Genomic DNA, 19,319 nt, shown 5'->3' on the forward strand with positions numbered 1-19,319 from the left:
TCAATAGGATGGAATGCCCGGTTCTGTTAGCTCTGTCCCCAACCCAAAACATCGATTGCAAAGGCATGGTACTAGTCAGCCATGGACCAGTGGCAAAGGGGAAAATGTTCCATCGTTTGGATAAGCTTATGAGAAAGGATATCTGGGTTACTAATTAAAACTGAGCAGATTTTACTGTAATTAGTGATATGAGGAAGTATACGAGAAATCTTTAAGGTAGAGAGGAGTGTTGTAGTTGGAAAACAGTTCGATTGCATAAATTTCACTTTGTTAAGCGATTATTATCTGTATAGGATAGAGGAAGGGCTTCACTGAATCTTGTGCAAGATAAAATATCAAGTCACTTTTTCCCTTTCACCGAACCACTTCAATGAAAAATCAAGGTTACTTCATTTTATCGTGTATGCAGAATGTGTGCCATACACTAGTGGATGGACTATTTCCTGGATAGAGGATGAACAGTTACCATACTCAGGCACAGCCTCTAGTATATTGTCCACAATTGTATATAGGCATAGAGAATTAATGCACGGTGGCAATGGAAATCCCCAGTAAACATTATTTATTCTGTACAAGCACAAAAAAAGTACATGTGAGGCTATACTATGGCCATAGAATAGAAATGTGTAAGTACCAAATTGGGGTTGTGTGGTTGTGCTAACTGTATAGGTCAACTAGTTTTGTCTCTCGGTGTTATAAAGCTTCAAGTTGTCCTGATGGAGCCTACGACATTGCAGCAGTATGAGCCATGCCCTAGGCAAATCAAAGGACCAGCTCCGACAGCAAGTGGTGAGCCACCGGCATCTGAATCAATCATCGACCAAACCCAAAAGATATGTGGAAAAATTGATGGATCCAAACCAAAACACTTGAGGCTAAACAAGAAATGGGGGTATCAATGGTGACAACATTGTAGCAATATGAATTAAACCCTAAGAAAATCAAAGGATTAGCTGCATCGACAAGTGGTGCGCCACCAAGATCTATGTCCATCATCAACCAAACCCTAAAGCTCAGAGGAAAAATCAATGGATCTGAACCAAAACAGTTTTGAAAGTGTATAAGAAGAAACAACAAAGAAGAGAAGATGAAGGAAATGACAATGAGGCTGCATACCAGTGGCCTTCCTAGATTACTAGTAACGCCAGTGCAGCTCATCGCCACCAGCGGGAGGACAATGATGGGATAGGGGGGATAGCGAGAGTGAAAGAGGGCAGCCGCATAGAGGGAACTGAGTGAAAAGTAGCCAGGGAAACCCTATTAGGTGGTGACACTGCACTTAGTTTGGTGGCCAGCCTAAGGCATCAGGCCCACCAGATGGCAGTGCGGCTGGGCCAAGCCCGGCTCTAGAAAAATGGCTGCCAGCCTAACATTTTTCATAGCCAGGTCAGGTGCATACGGGTGGCCTCCCGAATACCGGCACCAGCACATCCACCTATAACCAAACAAACAAACCCAACTTGGCTCCATGGAACCAGACCTGGGGTTGGGCACCAAACCAAACAGACCCTATACTAACATAGTGGGGATGGGAAAATAACAAAAAAGATTAATTCTTTTGGCGTCCAGCGGAGGAGGGAAGAATGAAGGTGAAACTGAAAGAAACTAGGGAGAAGACACTAGTAGGTAAGGATGTAGTGATGTGGTGTGTACACACATGGAGCATGGCCGGTGCGAAGTAGGATATGTCATAGTGCACGAAAAGTTCAATGATGCCGTCGACGGACATGATGGCCATGGAGCACACGTGGTCCACCGCTGCCAAGTTGGAGCCCATGTCCGAAATCCCTTCGTGTCCTGACCAATGATCAGAGCCAAGCCAAGTCAAAACCTTGTCACGCGAGAGGCAGGCTTGGCCTGGGCTTCAAGGAAGGAACTAGGAGAAGGGAGAAATGAGGGAGAGTGGGAGAGTCCCACACTATGATGTGGGGTGGCTTGCCAAGTGAGTACAACATGCAACCATGCTCAGTGAGGGATACGTTCACGGCTGAAAGCGGCAGCACCGTTGAAGGCCCGGTCTAGGAGTCCTTCGCCATAGTTTCGCCATTCTCTAGCCCACATGGTGGCGACCATCCACGCTAGAGGCTATTGCCATGCCCCCATCCATGCCGTGTTGCACTGTGGTGTCGATTGTGGTGGGCTTGAGCTGCGATAGGACGATGATGCTGCTACCTAATTTGTTTGACTGGGCTGGTGGATGGGGAGGTTTGTAGAGTGCAGAGTGCATAGTGCCATTTGCCTCGCCCATCACCACATGCTCCCTTCCATCCTTTTAAAGGAATCCACCACCGGACACTAGGCTTCTCATCGCGTGGGTGGCTAGGCTTCTCACAAGTCATTCTGAGATGACTTTATGAATTCCTGCCTACTGTGTTTCCTTTCTACTAGTAACTATAGATTATATGCCATCGTTGTTGTAGGGTTTTAGGCCTTGTTCAGTTGGCAAAATTTTTGGATTTTGGGTATTGTAGCACTTTCGTTGTATTTGGTAACTATTGTGCAATCATGGACTAACTAGACTTAAAATATTCGTCTCGCAAATTACAGGTAAACTGTGTAATTAGTTTTTATTTTCGTCTATATTTAATACTCCATGCATGTACCGTAAGATTCGATGTGATGGAGAATCTTAAAACGTTTTGGCAACTAAACAAGGCCTTATACTGTAAGAAAAGGAGTTGTAGAGTGAGAAATAATTAAACTCTTTTATTTGGAAGTTTGATAGATATCAATTTAGTGGGAGTTGAATGGAATAGAAGCAATGCTATAGGATATTGAATTTCATGAGAGAAATCCGAAGAGGAGTATCACCATAAAAGAAAAGGAGTCCATATAGACCTCCATACATGACTAAATATAGTCACATCAGAAATTTCATTAGTGAAATATTCCTCAAAAAATAGTGTACATATATGGGACTAAAATACTGCCTATAATAAAATTTGCTTATACCTGTATCCAAGGTGACATGGACGGTGGCGCTAGCTACTCGACATTTTTTGTGTGTCTATGGTAGCTACTCGACCTAGGAAGCACTATTCATACATGGCCATAGTGGTGATCGATCACAACATTAAGGTGGGCCCGGTGCTCAGTAAATAAGGTGAAACAGATAAAGGTTTGCAACCGGTCATTAGTGGACGCTGCCGGCTCTAATCTTCGGAGGTGCTCTCATAGAGGTAGGATTTGTGTACGTTTGTTTATAGGGGTGAGTGTGCATGCATTGTGAGTGTCTGCGTTGTACTGTGCAATTCTAAAAAAAATAGCCTTACTTTCGAAAGAAGGCATCCCATGTCGTTGCTGAATGTTGTGACCTCTCCAACGCCATGGATCCCAGACCTATACATGACCCTAGAGTGGCGTCTCTTCATGTATCTGCTAGGAGCAGGGAGGAACTCAAGCGGCTCCATCTCCCTCTTTGATGACCTCTCCGACGCCACCGTGGATCTCATTGACTTGTACATCACCTTGAAGCGGGACTACTTCCTGATTCGTCCCATTTGCCAGGAGCGCACAGGAACTGAACCCAGCTCACATGTGAAGTTGTGAACTCAAGCCGGTGTTCGTGGCCACCCCCTCACCACCCGGCATGGCCCCTAGATCGAGTTTGCCGCCTGGTCCATAACTCAAGCCGGCGTTCAGGATGTGTGTGATGGTTAGTGCTGGAGCGTGCATGATCGATGGAGTCAAAGTGCAAGAGTCATGTACGACGTACGTAGTGGAGATACGAGATTCAGATTCACACATCTGCAGAACTAGAGGAAGCAGCCTGCAGGGATACCAGCAACACCTCTGCCACTAGGTTCCCTTCCCATTGCTGGCACAGATCTTCTCTCTGTCACTCACCATCCATGCATCACAAGCTGCTGCTCTAGTCAACCATCTGACAATGTCACAGCTGCAGGCCCCACTATCCGAGAACAGATTACAATCATGACGCGCCTCTATGGAGCGCTACCACTCATCTACAAATATTCAAGGATTAAGTCCACTTTTAGCCCCTCAACTATTGGCCGAGTTTAATTTTAGCCCGCAACTACAAAACTGTCTGTTTTTCACCATCAACTATCAAAACCGGTCTCTTTTAGCACCCGGAGAGATGACAGGGCGGTTTTGAGCCACTTTGAGCGGGTTTTCCTTTTTCTTTTCTATGGTTAAACCTGTGAATTTCATAGTGAATTGTTTAAGCATGGTAAATTCTTCAAATATTTTGGGTTGCCTTGTCATGATGTTTTCTATGAAGGAAAAATATGAAACTATAAAAATAAGTAGTGTTTTTATGCTAAAAAATTAGCTCTTTTAATTAATAAATGTATGTTCTGATTTTTGTAAGATAATATATATATCCTATGATCATGAAACTTTTTGCATAACTGCTTTATACTAAGATAGACCTCCACAAAAAGTTTGAGATTAATTTGATGATGTTTGCTTATATCCCTAATTTATATGCTTTATTAATTACATATAAATTAGGGACATAACCAAACATCATTAAATTAATCTTAAACTTTTTTGAAGGTCTATCTTAAAAACTGTTACACAAAAAGTTCATGATCATAGGATATATATATTATCCTACAAAAATCATAGAACATGTATTTGTTAATTAAAGGAGCTAATTTTTTAGCATCCAAAAAATACTTACTTTCATAGTTTTACATTTTTTTTCTGCATAGAGATCATCATGACAAGGATACCCAAAAAATTTAATGAATTTACCATGCTCAAACAATTCACTATGATATTCACAGGTTTAACTATAGAAAAGAAAAAGGAAAAACCGCTCAAAGTGGCTCAAAACCGCTCTGTCCTCTCTCCGGGTGCTAAAAGTGACCGGTTTTGATAGTTGAGGGTGAAGAACAGACGGTTTGGTAGTTGAGGGCTAAAATTAAACTCGGCCAATAGTTGAGGGGCTAAAAGTGGACTTAATCCAATATTCAACTATTCTTTCAAGGTTCATTAGGGCAGCCTGAAGCTTTACAACATTCGGAGACAAAATCAGTGGACCTATATGTTATTACCTTACACATAGCACAACCACACAACCCCACTTTCGCACATACACATTTCTATTTTATGGCCACAGTACAACCTCACATGCCCCTCTTTTGTGATTGTTCAGAACAAAGAAACTTTACTGGTTTTTTCCATGGCCACCATGCATTAGTTCTTCACCTATACACATTTGCAGATGGTATACTCGAGGCTGTGCTTAAGTACGATAACTGTTGCTCCTCCATCTAGGAAACAGCCCATCTATCAGTGTCTGACACACATAAAGCATGCACCATCCATCTAAAGTAAGAAAACCTCTATCTTTAATCCAAGTGGTTCAACAAAACAGGGAAACGGAGAGACTTGATATTTTACCTTGCACAAGTTCCAGCAAAGAAGAAGCAGACAAACAAATGCTTAAATTTTTTTGAGGAAATAGGAGGGATCCGCCTCTATTGGAAATATATTAACAGAAAAACATAGCACAAGTCACAACAAGATGGATTGTAGTAAGGCAGAAGCAGCAGCACAGGGGGTTGCCCACCTTCACTCCTTGGCACTCTTGTTGATGAGCGACTTGTGGATGTGTGGGATGATGCCCCCACCAACAATGGTGCCCTTGATGACAGTTTCGAGCTCCACGTTCCCGTGGATGGTGAGCTACAAGTGGCTGCCTCACATGTCCCTATTTGTTGTTGTTTAGAACAAATAAGCTTTGCTAGATCATGGCCACCATATGCATTATTTCTTCGCCTATACACATTTGCAGACTATATACTAGAGGATGCAATTGGCGATAACTGTATCTTTTCCAACCAGGAGAGAGTCTGTCCATCAGTGTCTGATACACATTCTGCATGCACCATCCAACTATAGTAAGAAAACCTCTATCTTTCATTGAAGTGTTTTAGTAAAATAGGAAAAAAGAGAGACATGATATTTTACCTTACACAATATCCAACGAAGAAGAAGCAGACAACAGACACTTAAATTAAATAGCACAAGCATAGAACTATATCGGTTTTAGTCAGGCAGAAGCAGCAACATGGGGGGTTGCCCTCCTTCACTCCTTGGCAGTCTTGTTGCTGAATGCCTTGTGGATGTGCGGGATGACGTCGCCACTAGCGATGGTGCCCTTGATGAGGGTGTCGAGCTCCTCGTTCTTGCGGTTGGCAAGATGCAGGTGCCACGGGGTGAAACTCTTCGCCTTGAGGTCCTTTCTAGCATTGCTGGCCATCTCGAGGACCTTGGCAGTGAGGTACTCGAGGATGGCGGCGGTGTAGATGATGGCACTAGCGCTGACATAAGCATGCATGGAGGCACGTGACTTGAGCTGGTGGTGGATGCGGCCCATCGAGAACTGCAAACACAAAGTACCAGTTAGAATCCAAGACACATCCTAAAAGCCCACATCAACATCGGCCCAACATGGCTCCATGGCCACCCTGACGCTCACTAATCACTACCTCACCGCATGCCCCTATCTACACATCCTCCTCCCTCTCATACACACACTCTAATACATGTGCTCCAAAACCTAACCCTACCGCGATCGTGACGCGGGGTCACAGCGGTAGCAGCGTGAGCATGAGGTGGGGTCGCTGTGGCCGAGGCGCGCTTGTTAGGTGGGCTCGCGGCAGTAGTGTTTGAGACACACTGGATACACCATCCAACTAACGTAAGAAAAAAACTCGAGCTGCAGAGGGTAAGACAGCCCCTGGGCATTGCATTAAGAAGAAGTCCTTCACACGTAGGTTGAGAAAACCCTCGAACCACTGCCCCACGCATACACAATGGCACCGTAACCCATGTGAGAACGACCAACGATTGGGACCGGGCCTTAGACCTGTGCTTTGGCATGGGACAGACGAGGGGATTTTTTTAACCTTAGCCTGAAAATTCGCTCCCACGAGGAGTCGAACCTAGGACCTAAGGAGTGCCACCGGGTTCCTTTAACCAACTGGACTAGAGGCCCTTTGGCGCCATGATCTTTCATCAAAGTGGTTTAGTAAAATGGGGGAAAAGAGATACATGATATTTTACCTTGCACAAGATCCAATGAAGAACAAGTAGACACTTAAATTAACATAACACAAGTACAGAACTAGATGGATTGTAGTCAGGCAGAAGCAGTAGCAAGGCGGGTTTCCCTCCCACACTCCTTGGTGGTCTTGTTGATGAGCGACTTGTGGATGTGCAGGATGACGCCGCCACCAACAATGGTGCCTTTGATGAGGGTGTCGAGCTCCTTGTCCCCACGGATAGCGAGCTGCTAGTGGCGGCCTGACATCCTCTTTAGAGCTTGTATAGAACAAATAAACTTTATTGGGTTTTTTCATCGCCACCTTGTATCAATTCTTCTCCTATACACATTTGTAGAATATATACTAAAGGCTATGCTTAAGTACGATAATTGGTTCCTCCTCCATCTAGGAAACAGACCATCCATCAGTGCCTAAGACACATTCTGCATGCACCATCCAACTAAAGTAAGAAAACCTCTATGTTTCATCGAAGTGATTTAGTAAAATTGGGAAAATAAGAGACGTGATATTTTTACCTATCACAAGTTGCAGTGAAGAAGAAGTAGACAAACAAGCACTTATATTAACATAGCACATGTACACAACTAGATGGATTGTAGTAAGGCAGAAGAAGCAGCACAGGGGGTTTCCCTCCTTCAGTGCTACGTGCTCTTGTTGATGAGCGGTTGTGGATGTGGGATGACGCCGCCACCAGTGATGGTGCCCTTGATAAGGGTGTCGAGTTCCATGTCCTTGTGTATGGCGAGCTGCAAGTGGCGGGCTCACATGTCCCTCTTTTGTGCTTGTTTAGAACAAATAAACTTTGCTGGCCCATGGCCACCATACGCATTTGTTCTTTGCCTATAGACATTTGTCACGATGAAGTACGTTAACTGTTTCTTCTCTATCCAGGAAATAGTCTGTCCATCAATGTCTGATACACATTTTGCATGCACCATGCAACTTTAGTAAGAAAACCTCTATCTTTCATCAAAGAGAGACATGTTATTTTACATTGCACAAGATCCAACGAAGAAGAAGCATACAACAGACACTAAAATTAAAATAGCACAAGTACAGAACTATATCAATTTTAGTCAGGCAGAAGCAGCAGCATGGGAGGGTTGCCATCCTCTTCACTCCTTGGCAGTCTTGTCACTGAGCGACTTGTGGATGTGCGGAATGACGCCCCCATTGGCTGTGGTGCCCTTGATGAGGGGGGCGTGGATCTCGTCCCTATGGATGGCAAGCTGTAGGTGCAATGGGGTCATACTCTTCACATGAGGTCCTTTCTAGCATTGCCGGCCAGCTCGAGTACCTCGGTGGTGAGGTACTCGAGGATGGCGGTGGTGTAGATGATGGCGGTAGCGCTGACATAGCCATGCATGGAGGCACGTGACAAGAGCTGGCGGTGGATGCAGCCCATAGGGAACTACAAACATAAAGTGCCAGTTAGAATCTAGGACACATCCCCAATCCTATGCACATCGACATCGGCCCAACATGGCTCCATGTCCACCCAGACGCTCACTCATCACTACCGCACCACATCCCCTATCTGCACGTTCTCCTCGCTCTCATACACACACTCTCATACATGTGCTACAAAACCTAACCCTAGCATGAACGTGATGCGGAGTCACAGCGGCAGCAGCGCGAGCATGAGGTGGGGTCGCTGTTGCCGAGGCACGCCCATGAGGTGGGCTCATGGCTCTAGCTGCGATGCAGCGTGGCACGACAGTGAGGCAGGCTGCCAGGCCCACGGGTAGGCAAGGGGCTGAGGATCTAGAGTTTCCTAGAATAGCGCAAGACAATGAAGCGATGAACCCTCTATGACTGAACAGCTACAGCACCACAAACTACTACTCCACTCAACCATTCGGTAACATTTGTCAACACAACAATGGCACAACTATTGACCCCACTATCCAAGAATAGTTTACTTCCATGACTTGCCTTTGCGGGGAACCAGAACTCATCTATTAATATTCAGCTACCGTTTCAATGCTTTGTCAGGGCAGCCTAAAGCTTTCAACATTCAAAGAGCAATCCAGTTGAGCTATAGGTTATTACCTTACATATAGCACAACCACACAACCCCCTTTGGTACTTACCCATTTCTTTTCTATGGCCATGGGTATAGCCTCACATGTCCCTTTTTTGTGCTTGTATAGAACAAAAAAACTTTACTGGGTTTTCCACGGCCACATTCATCAGTTCTTTGCCTATATACATTTGTAGACAATATACTAGACCCTACGCCTGAGTAAATTAACTGTTCCACCTCCATCCTATAAATAGCCCATCTGTAGTGTCTGACACACATACTGGATACACCGTCCATCTACAGTAAGAAAACCTTCATCTTTCATCGAAGTAGTTTAGTAAAATGGGGGAAATAGATACATGATATTTTACCTTGCACAAGATCCAACGAAGAAGAAGCGGACACTTAAATTAACATAGTACACGTACACAACTAGATGGATGGTAGTCAGGCAAAAGCAGGAACTCGAGGGGTTGCCCTCCTTCACTCCTTGGTGGTCTTGTTGATAAGCGACTTGTGGGTGTGCAGGATGACGCCACCACCAACAATGGTGCCCTTGATGAGGGTGTCGAGTTCCTCGTCCCCATGAATGGCGAGCTGCAAGTGGCGGCCTCGCATCCTCTTTATTGCTTGTTTAGAACAAATATACTTTACTGGCTTTTTCCATGGCCACCATGCATTAGTTCTTCTCCTATACACATTTGCAGACTATATACTGGAGGCTGCGCTTAAGGACGATAATTGTTCCTCTTCCATCTAGGAAACAGCCCATCCATCAGTGTCTAACACACATTCTGCATGCACCATCCAACTAAAGTAAGAAAACCACTATCTTTCATCGAAGTGAGTCAACAAAACAGGGAAAATAAGAGACATGATATTTTTACCTTGCACAAGTTCCAGTGAAGAAGAAGACAAACAAACACTTAAATTGACATTAAATTGACCTTGCACATTTACACAACTAGATGGTTTGTAGTAGGGCAGAAGGAGCAGCACCGGGGGTTGCCCTGCTTCACATCTTGGCGGTATTGTTGATTGGCGACTTGTGGATGTGTGGGATGATGTTGCCACTAACGATGGTGCCCTTGCTCACAGGTTGTCAACCTCCTCATCCCCGCGAATGGCAAGCTGCAAGAGGCGGCCTCACATCTCCCTATTTTGTGCTTGTTCAGAACAAATAAACATTACTAGGTTTTTCCATGGCCACCAAGCATCAGTTCTTCACTTGCAAACTATATACTGGAGGCTGTGCTTAAGTACGTTAATTGTTCCTCGTCCAACCAGGAAACAGCCCATCCATCACTGTCTGACACACATTCTGCATGCACCATCCAACTGAAGTAAGAAAACCTCTATCTTTCATCGGAGTGGTTCAGCAAAACATGGAAAAAGAGAGACATGATATTTTACCATGCACAAGTTCCAGCGAAGAAGAAATAGACAAATAGACACTTAAATTGTCATAGCACAAGTACACAACTAGATGGATTGTACTCAGGCAGAAGCAGCAACAAAGGGGTATGCCCTCCTTCACTCATTGGCGGTCTTGTTGACGAGCGACTTGTGGATGTGTGGGATGACACCGCCACCGGCGATGGTGCCCTTGATGAGGGAGTCAAGCTCCTCATCCCCACATATGGCAAGCTGCAGGTCGCTGCCTCACTTCTCCCACTTTTGTGCTTGTTCAAAACAAATAAACATTACTGGGTTTTTCCACGACCAGCATGCATCAGTGCTTCACCTATACACATTTGTAGACTATATATTTGAGGCTACACTTGAGTATGATAACTATTTCTCCTCCACCTAGGAAATAGTCCATCCATCAGTGTCTAACACACATTCTACATGCATCAAATAAAACTAAAGTAGGAACCTTTATCTATCATCAAAGTGGTTCAGTAAAATTGGGAAAAAGACAGACATGATATTTTACCTTACCCAAGTTCCAGCAAAGAAGAAGCAAACAAGAGATAGTGAAATTAACATGTACACAACTAGATGGACTATAGTCAGGCAAAGTAGTAGCATGGGGGTTTGCTCTCCTTTACTCCTTGGTGGTCCTGTTGATTAGGGAGTTGTTGTTGTGCGGGATAATGCTGCCACCGGCGATGGTGCCCTTGATGAGGTGTCGAGCTCCTCTTCCCCACAGATGGCGTTCTGCAGGTGGTGTGGGGTGATACGCTTCCCCTTGAGGTCCATTCTGATGTTGCCAGCCAGGCCGAGGACGTTGATGGTGTGATACTTGGGGATGGCGGCAGAGTAGACGATGGTGGTGGCAATGATGTGGCCATGCATGGCAGCACATGACTTGTGCTTGCAGTGGATGCAGCCCAACAAGCTACAAACACAAAGTGCTAGTTAGAATCCAGGACACATCCACATCAACATCAGCCCAACATGCCTCCACCGCCACCTAGACACACATTCATCACTCCCGCACCGCACGACCCTATCTACACATCCTTCTCCCTCTCAGAGACACACTCCTGTACATGTGCTCCGAAACCTAACCTTAGCACAAGCGTGAGCGCGGGGTCACAGTGGCAGCAGTGCGAGCACAAGGCGAGGTCGCCACAGTAGGGGCACACCCATGAGATGGGCTCGCGGCATCAGCAGCGGCATGTCATGGCATGACCATGAGGTAGACTACTAGGCCTGCAGCGAGTAGGTGAGGGGCTAAAGATCTAGAATTTCCTAGAGTAGTGCAAGAAAAGTAAGCAATGAACCCTCTGCGACTCAATAGTCATGCATCACAAACTACTGCTCCACTCAACCATTCAGGAAGATTTGTTTACTCAACAATGGCATAGTGATTGACCCTACTATCAGAGAACACCTTACTACCATGGCGTGCCTCTTCGGAGAACCTGAACTCACCTACTAATATTCAGCTTTCAAGGCTTTCTCAGGGCAGCCTAAAGCTTTAGAGCACCCAAAGAGCAAACAAGTTAACCTATACGGTTATTACCTTACACGTAGCACAACGACACAACCATGTTTGATACTTACATGTTTCTATTGCATGGCAATTTATTGGGGTTTTCCACAGCCACCATTCATTAGTTCTTTGCCAATATACATTTGCAGACAATATACTGGAGGTTGCACCTGAGTAAGGTAATTGTTCCTCCTCCAACCAGGAAATAGCCCAACCATAGTGTCTGACACACATTCTAGATACACCATCCAACGACAGCAAGAAAATCACTATCTTTCATCCATGTGGTTCAGAAAAATAGGAAAAAATAGAGACATGATATTTCGCCTTGCACAAGATCTAGCGAAGATGTAGACAGCGAACACTTAAATTAACATAACATAAATACACAACTAGATGGATTGTAGTCAGGCGAGCCATTGTCGCGTGGGAGGACCATTGGTCGTTCCACGTACGTCTGGGCGTTTGGACATATCATCCTGGCGAGCGATGCTGCGGCGTTGTCCAGTCCGAACGGCAGCGCCCTTCTTGGGGCGAAGAGCCCATGTGGAAGTAGCGTAGCGGTGGGGGAGAGCGCGCGAGGCGCGTCGCCTCCTGTCGTCATGCGATCCTCGTGGCGTTGAGCCGTCATGCCTACGGTTTCGGCGCGCGGGGCTGTCGGCTCCTGTGCCACCTCCCGCCTGGCACGAACTGTCGGTCGTGACGAGGCAGAGGGGCGATGGTGACGCTATCCACGCCTCTTCTTGGGTGGGGAGGCATGGTGGCGAGGACGTCTCGGGGCCCTCAACCGTGTTGGCGCAACGCGGGCTCCTCCCGGTCCTTTGATCGAGAGCAGGATCATGTCATAGCCGGAGCCAGTAGACATGAACTCGAGACTCCCAAACCAAATCACCGTGGAGCGCGGAATCGGTGAAGTGAGAGTGGCCATCTGGAAAGGAATGGGAAATCGGTGAAAAACATGCAGGACCCCAACCTGGCGCGCCAACTGTCGGTGTTTTCCCCCCGGGGGGTCACACCAACTAGTAAATTTGTATGCGTGCTCCCTTTTCCAGATGGTGATGCAAAAAGACACAAAGATTTATCCTGGTTCGGGCAAGAGAAGGCCCTACGTCCAGCGGGGGAGGGGGAGTTTCTATTATTCTGCACCTAAGTGCTTGTACAGGGGTGAATACAAGCGTGTATGAGCTGGAATGGAGATGGAGTGTGGAAGCTCTACTATGTGTGTGGTCTCTTTGTATCGCTCCTGGGCCTCCCCTTTTATAGTTCCAAGGAGAGACCTAGGGTACATGTATAGGCGTCAGAGTAGGGGTCGATAGAGGTATGGCGCGCTGACCTACTCGAGGCCTTCGTACCGGCGTGGTTTCGAGCCATCTTGTCCTGGTAGCTCGGTGATGATTACGCGTGCCCCGGTATCCCGCTCCGCGCACTGTCCTGGGCTGGCTCATCTGTTACATGCCTGTACGTCTTGGTGACAAATGTGTCGGAATGGTTGTAGTGCTGTCATTCGACGCCCGACTCTTCTACATTAAGGAAATGTTCCTACTCGAGGGTCTGGTGCCGTATAATGTCTTGCCAACCAGAGCGCTGACCTTAGACGTCTCGAGGGCGGTCTTGACAAGACGTTCCGACCCACTCCCTGCGTCCTGCCACGTTCTGGCTGGTTTGGTGGGGAAGGCTGCAAAAAGAATGACGGGACGGGTGCCTATTCCCTATCACGCTTCCTGTGTCCTGCGGGTTAGGTGAGAACGTGGCAGGCGCATTAAATGCCCTGGTTCCCGTGCCTGTGTCAGGCGGCGGGCGGCGTCCTTGCGCTCGACGCCTTCCGATTCGCTCGAGCCCGTTTCCGTATTCAACGGTAGCCTGTGCTCGAGCTCTGGTCGATTCGCAGGGCGCCCTTTCCGTCTTCGAGGCTATTGGCCGTCGAGGACCGTACGTATGACTGAGTAGAGCGTCGAGTTGGAGGCCTCGACTTGTGTACGGATATTCTTGATAAGGATATCGGTCGGGGTACCCCTTACTGATATCCTCGACAGGCAGAAGCAGTACCACAGGGGTTTCCTCCTTCACTACTTGCTGGTCTTCTTGATGAGGGACTTGTGTGGATGTGCGGGAGGACACCGCCACCGGCGATGGTGCCCATGATTAGCGTGTTGGGCTCCTCATCCCCATGGATCGTGATCTGTAGGTGGTGCGCGGTGATAAGCTTCACCTTGAGGTCCTTTCGAGCATTGCCAGCCAGGTCGAGGACCTCAGTGTTGAGGTACTTGAGGATGACAGTAGACTAGACAACGGTGGTGGCAGTATTGGGGCCATGCGTGGTGGCATGTGACTTGAGCTGGCGATGGATGTGGCCCATTGAGAATTGCAAACACAAAGTCCCCGCTAGAATCCAGGACACATCCACAATCTAGCCCACATCAACATCAGCCCAACATGACTCCACACCCACCCAGATGCTCAATCATGACTCTTGCACTGCAGGACCCTCCTCCTCCCTCTCAGACACACACTCCCATACCTGTAACCCTAGAACAAGCAGTGGTAGCATGAACACAAGGCGGGGTCTCCATGGTAGGGGCACGACCACGAGGTGCTAGACTCACAGCGAGTAGGACAGAGGCTGAGATGTGGAGTTTCCTAGAATAACGCGAGACAAGGAAGCAATGAACCCTCTGTGACTCAGCAGCCATGCATCACAAACTACTGCTCCACTCAACCATTCAATATGATTTCTCTACTCAACAATGGCACAGCTATTGGCCCAACTGTGCCTCTTCGGAGAACCAGAATTCATCTACTAATATTTATCTATTGTTTCAAGGCCTTTCCAGGGCAGCCTAAAGCTTTACAGTGCCTAGAGAACAAACCAGATGACCTATACGGTTATTACCTAACACATAGCACAACCACACAGCCCCTTTTGGTACTTACACATTTCTATTCTATGGCCACGGTACAGCCTCACATGTCCCTCTTTTGTGCTTGTATAGAACAAATAAACTTTACTGGGGTTTTCCATGACCACCATTCATTAGTTCTTTGCCTATATACATTTGTAGACAATATATTTGAGGCTGCACCTGAGTAAGGTAACTATTCCTCCTCCATATAGGAAATAGCCCATCCATAGTGTCTGACACACATTCTGGATTGTCCATCCAAGGGAAGCCCTTCCTCTAACCTCTACAAATAATTTTCGCTTGATAAAGTGAAATGTATCAATCTAACTGTTTTCTAACTACAAAACTCCTCTCTACTTCAAAGTTCTCATATACTTGTTCTTGTCCCTAATTACACTGAAATCTGATGGGTTTATGTTAGTAAAACAGATATCCTTTCTCACAAGCTTATCAAAGGATGCATTGTTTTCCCTTTGCCACTTGTCCATGGTTGACAGGTACCATGCCTTGGCTATCGATGTTTTGGATAGGTATTAGAGCTAACAAGCCCACCTATAGCATATTCCATCTTGCTGACAACATTCCTAAGTTTGAGATCCCATAGTTTACTCTTCTATACATATCAACAAGCAATGTTGTCCCTTTACACACACGTAGTCTATATCCAAACACTGCACAATAGTTCTTAGACCAAATTGCAATGTCCTACTGCAATAATGAACTAATCACTGCTAGTCGAGGATGAGGGTGTAAAGGTCCATGCATGTTTTGCTGGACCTGACACCAAGACAAGTCTCACAGTGTTAATGGAACCTTTTCAATTTGGTGGCATCCATATGATGTGTTGCGTGACACATTTTACTATTCATGCTACGCATACAATGAACTGAGAGTTTGTGTTTTAAGTTCCATCTGGCGCATGTTAGCTCTTTGAGTTTCTGAAGCCTTGCATTGTTGTTAGATCCACCGTGGCCAGTCTCAAAATTTGTGTTGTAGATGTTCTTTTAACAACTTCATTTGGCCCCACACAATTTTGTGTGCTATTTTCTTCTATGCTTGATATCATTTGAGGAACATAATAAGGTAAACCACTAACATCCATGGAGACAACATTCAGGATATTTGCTGATACATCAAAATTAATGGGAGAGCTCCATAAATCTGAGGTTATACTGTCATATTAACTTACTTTATACAAAGAACCATGATCACCAAGCTCAGCCATACCTTCTGTCACTGGAATACTTCTTTCAATGAATGTGTCTAGCTAGAACATATCTTTTCTTCAGCTAATGTGGCTGGAACGTTCACGACAGTAACTGCTCTATTGCCAAAATTGCTGATTTATCATTCCCTTGAGATGATTGTCATGACCAAGAATACAGTCTTCTGGAATCAAAATTATTAAACTTGAAACTAATGAAATAGAGCAACCATCATTAGTGACATCCTGTTGTATTGAAACAATATCAGATGCAATTGCGGGGCCCAAAATTTTCACTCTATCTAGACATTTACATCAAATGTCCATTTCAACTTGTGATGGGTTTATGAAGAAATTGCTAATGCTAGTGGAGGAAGTACTGCTTGTGATGGGTTTGAGATTGCTATCGGTGGTGACAATGGAGAGGAGTGGGAGGGATGAACATGACCCTAGGATCAAGAAGTCCTTGCTGACTGGGATCAAAGATGAGTTGCGTCTAATGAAACTAATGAAGGGACAGTGAAGATGCGCTGGCGGGCTGGTTCAGGAAGGCAAGCTAGCAAAGAGGGACATGCAAAAAATAAATAAAGAGCAAATAAAAATAGAACCAGCCAGGAACAAGTAATACAACATGCAGGGCAAAAGAAGTGAGTAAAAACATTCAATAGGGGTAAGATGGTCTTTTATACGTGGATGGGAAGGAGCACAAGGTGATGCGCGTTGCGCAAGAGCGGCCCTCTATGGGCTGAGGCAGGCACCATGGACCTCGACATAAAGCTCAACAATGCCATTGTATCCTCCCCTAGCTTCACCAAGTTGCATCATGTAGCATTATCTGTACACACATCGATCAGAGAAAGAGGGTCTTCTCATCAGTGTGTACGTAGATGATCTTTTGATCACCGGGTATGGAACGAGTGACATTGGCAACTTGAAGCACGAGATGATGGTTTTATTGCATGAGCGATCTCGGCTAGCTCACCTACTACTTCCACATAGAGGTGAAGTTGGGGAAGAGTTCCGTCACCCTCTGCCAGAGCGCATACACGCAGAACCTAGTGCAGTGGGAGGCAAAGTGCAATGAATGCCGGGGGAAAGGCTCAAGTTGTTGAAGGTAAGCACCATGCCAAAGGTCAATGTGACACGCTATCGGAGCATCGTAAGCACTGTGCCAAAGCCGGACCTTCTTGGTCCGCTGATCCCTATGGGCTACGTGAGTAGTTTCATGGATCACCTAGCTGCAGCCAAGCACCTGCTACGCTACGGTGTCATCTTCCCATGTGTGGTAGTCCGCTAAAGCTAATTGAGTTTAGTGACATGGCAGAGGACGTTGATGGGAGATGGAGCACCTCAGGTACGATCTTCATGCTCGGATCAAGTCCCATCTTAAGACAGTCATAGAAGCAGAGAGTGGTCACACTCTCCTCTTGTGAAGCAGTATATATTGTCACGGCAATGACAACCTGCCAGAGTGTCTGCTTAAGTCAGCTTCTTCGCGAGCTCAAAGAGCAAGAGCTCACTGAACTGACGCTGATGGTGGAGAACAAGCCCGCCATCGCCTTGAGCCCATGACCTAAGACCCAGTTGTCCACAGCCGCTGCACATCCATGCACGTTATCACTTTATCTATGATTGCATCGATGGAGGATAGATTGTCCTCAAGTTCGTCAGCTCTGGGCGGCAGCTTGCAGACATCTTCACCAAGCCACTCAGACACATTCGATTCCTAGAGCTTTGGGCTAGAATCACCATAATCAAGATCATATTAAGCAGTAGGAGCAGGATTAGGGAAAGAATTATTAGATAATCTGCTGCACCATTATTTGTGCTTGCAGACAACAAATGATCACATATATAACAGGGAAATTATTACTCCCATGTGTATATTTAAATATTTAGGGCATATATGGCCTATTAAAGTATACACTGATGTAGTATATGATCATACTAAACCATCTAGGATAGTATGTATATATCAAGTATGCAAGTATACATAGAGTATAAGGTTATACTTATTTTATATAATACTGCAGTGGTATTTTAGTAATATATTAAAAATATGGGCGCTTTTGAAAAAGTTCACATTCCAGTATATTAAAAATTTTCTTTTGGAATCAGGTTGACCATTTTTCTATTTATCAATGAAAATCATCAGTTATACATCAACAAAAAACTAAACAAGGTAGGGAAAGTACGAGCAACGCTCAATACTACAATTTTTTTTTGGAGTCGGGCGTTTTTTTCGGATGCGGGAAAAAGCAACCGCCATGAATGTAAGGTCACGCCTCCATTAATTAATAAATAGAGATGGTTATTTTAGAGCGGCCATTGCGGTTAATGAAAATTAAAAAAAGGAAAAAAGGCAGAGCAAAGCCTAATCGAGCCGGCCGCTGCGCTCTGCGTCCGCGCTACCGCCGCATGCATTGTTGTCGCTGGGCCAGATCTGCAGCTCCGGTGCATGGAGCCGTAGCTCTGGTGGCCAGATCCGTGGCTGGTACACTGCTACAGAAAACATTTTTACAGGCGGTGCTAAAAGCATCTTCACAGGTGGCCAAGTCCACCGCGTGTACCAAAGGTCAGTACAAAATGGACCACAGTACAGGCGGGATACTGTGAGCCGCATGTGAAAATTCGGTTTTCACAGGCGGTTCACCTAGTCAGCTGCCTGTGTAAATATATTTTTACACAAGCGGCTCACAAGGTGAGCCGCCTGTGTAAATGTATTTTTACACAGGCGGCTCACACTACACCGCCTGTGTAAATAATTTTTTATATATATTTCAAATTTTAATTTTTTCCAACAAACACAGTGCTAAACATCATATATATATATGCATCATACATACACCACATATATATATTATAGAATTGTAAACATGAAATCAAACATCAACCATAAATTTACATATATACACGTCAATGTATGTTATCCGCACAACCGTACAGTGTTTACATGTCATTTCGCTTCAGATTTAGACCTGCTATATCTATCAGCACTCTAAATTTATCACTTGCTAAATCGCCCTCATGATCAAAATATGCACCATCACTTGGAATTATTTCTCTCATAATAAAACCGCACAAGTCTGCTACTATATCTTCCAGAGTCTCTGGTGTAAAGGGCACGCCCTTTCCTTACATTATTTTTGGCTGGAAACAAAGTTTTAAAGCATGATTGACACATGTTCAATATATACTTTTG

The 19,319-nt window shown here is 45.5% G+C and overlaps 1 protein-coding gene and 1 pseudogene across 1 annotated transcript; both read right to left on the bottom strand.

Moving 5' to 3' along the window:
• Nucleotides 6,062-7,427, bottom strand: LOC8076805 (probable histone H2A variant 1). The gene is made up of 2 exons (XM_002450487.2): nucleotides 7,407-7,427; nucleotides 6,062-6,397 (listed from the first exon to the last, which is right to left on the bottom strand). Exons 1-2 carry the CDS (start codon nucleotides 7,425-7,427, stop codon nucleotides 6,062-6,064), a joined length of 357 nt encoding a protein of 118 aa, XP_002450532.2.
• LOC8057123 lies at nucleotides 8,159-9,157 on the bottom strand (annotated as a pseudogene).

This window comes from Sorghum bicolor, chromosome 5 (genome assembly GCF_000003195.3).
Source record: "Sorghum bicolor cultivar BTx623 chromosome 5, Sorghum_bicolor_NCBIv3, whole genome shotgun sequence".
NCBI classification, from domain to species: Eukaryota; Viridiplantae; Streptophyta; class Magnoliopsida; order Poales; family Poaceae; genus Sorghum; species Sorghum bicolor.

Excerpts from the sequence above, each read along its gene's own strand:
- LOC8076805 (XM_002450487.2), bottom strand. The coding sequence starts at position 7,427 with ATGGAGGAGGAACCAATTATC. Across the intron at positions 6,398-7,406 it reads TGGAGGAGGAACCAATTATC|GATGTGTCTTGGATTCTAAC; the intron begins GTACTTAAGCAT and ends GTGGGCTTTTAG.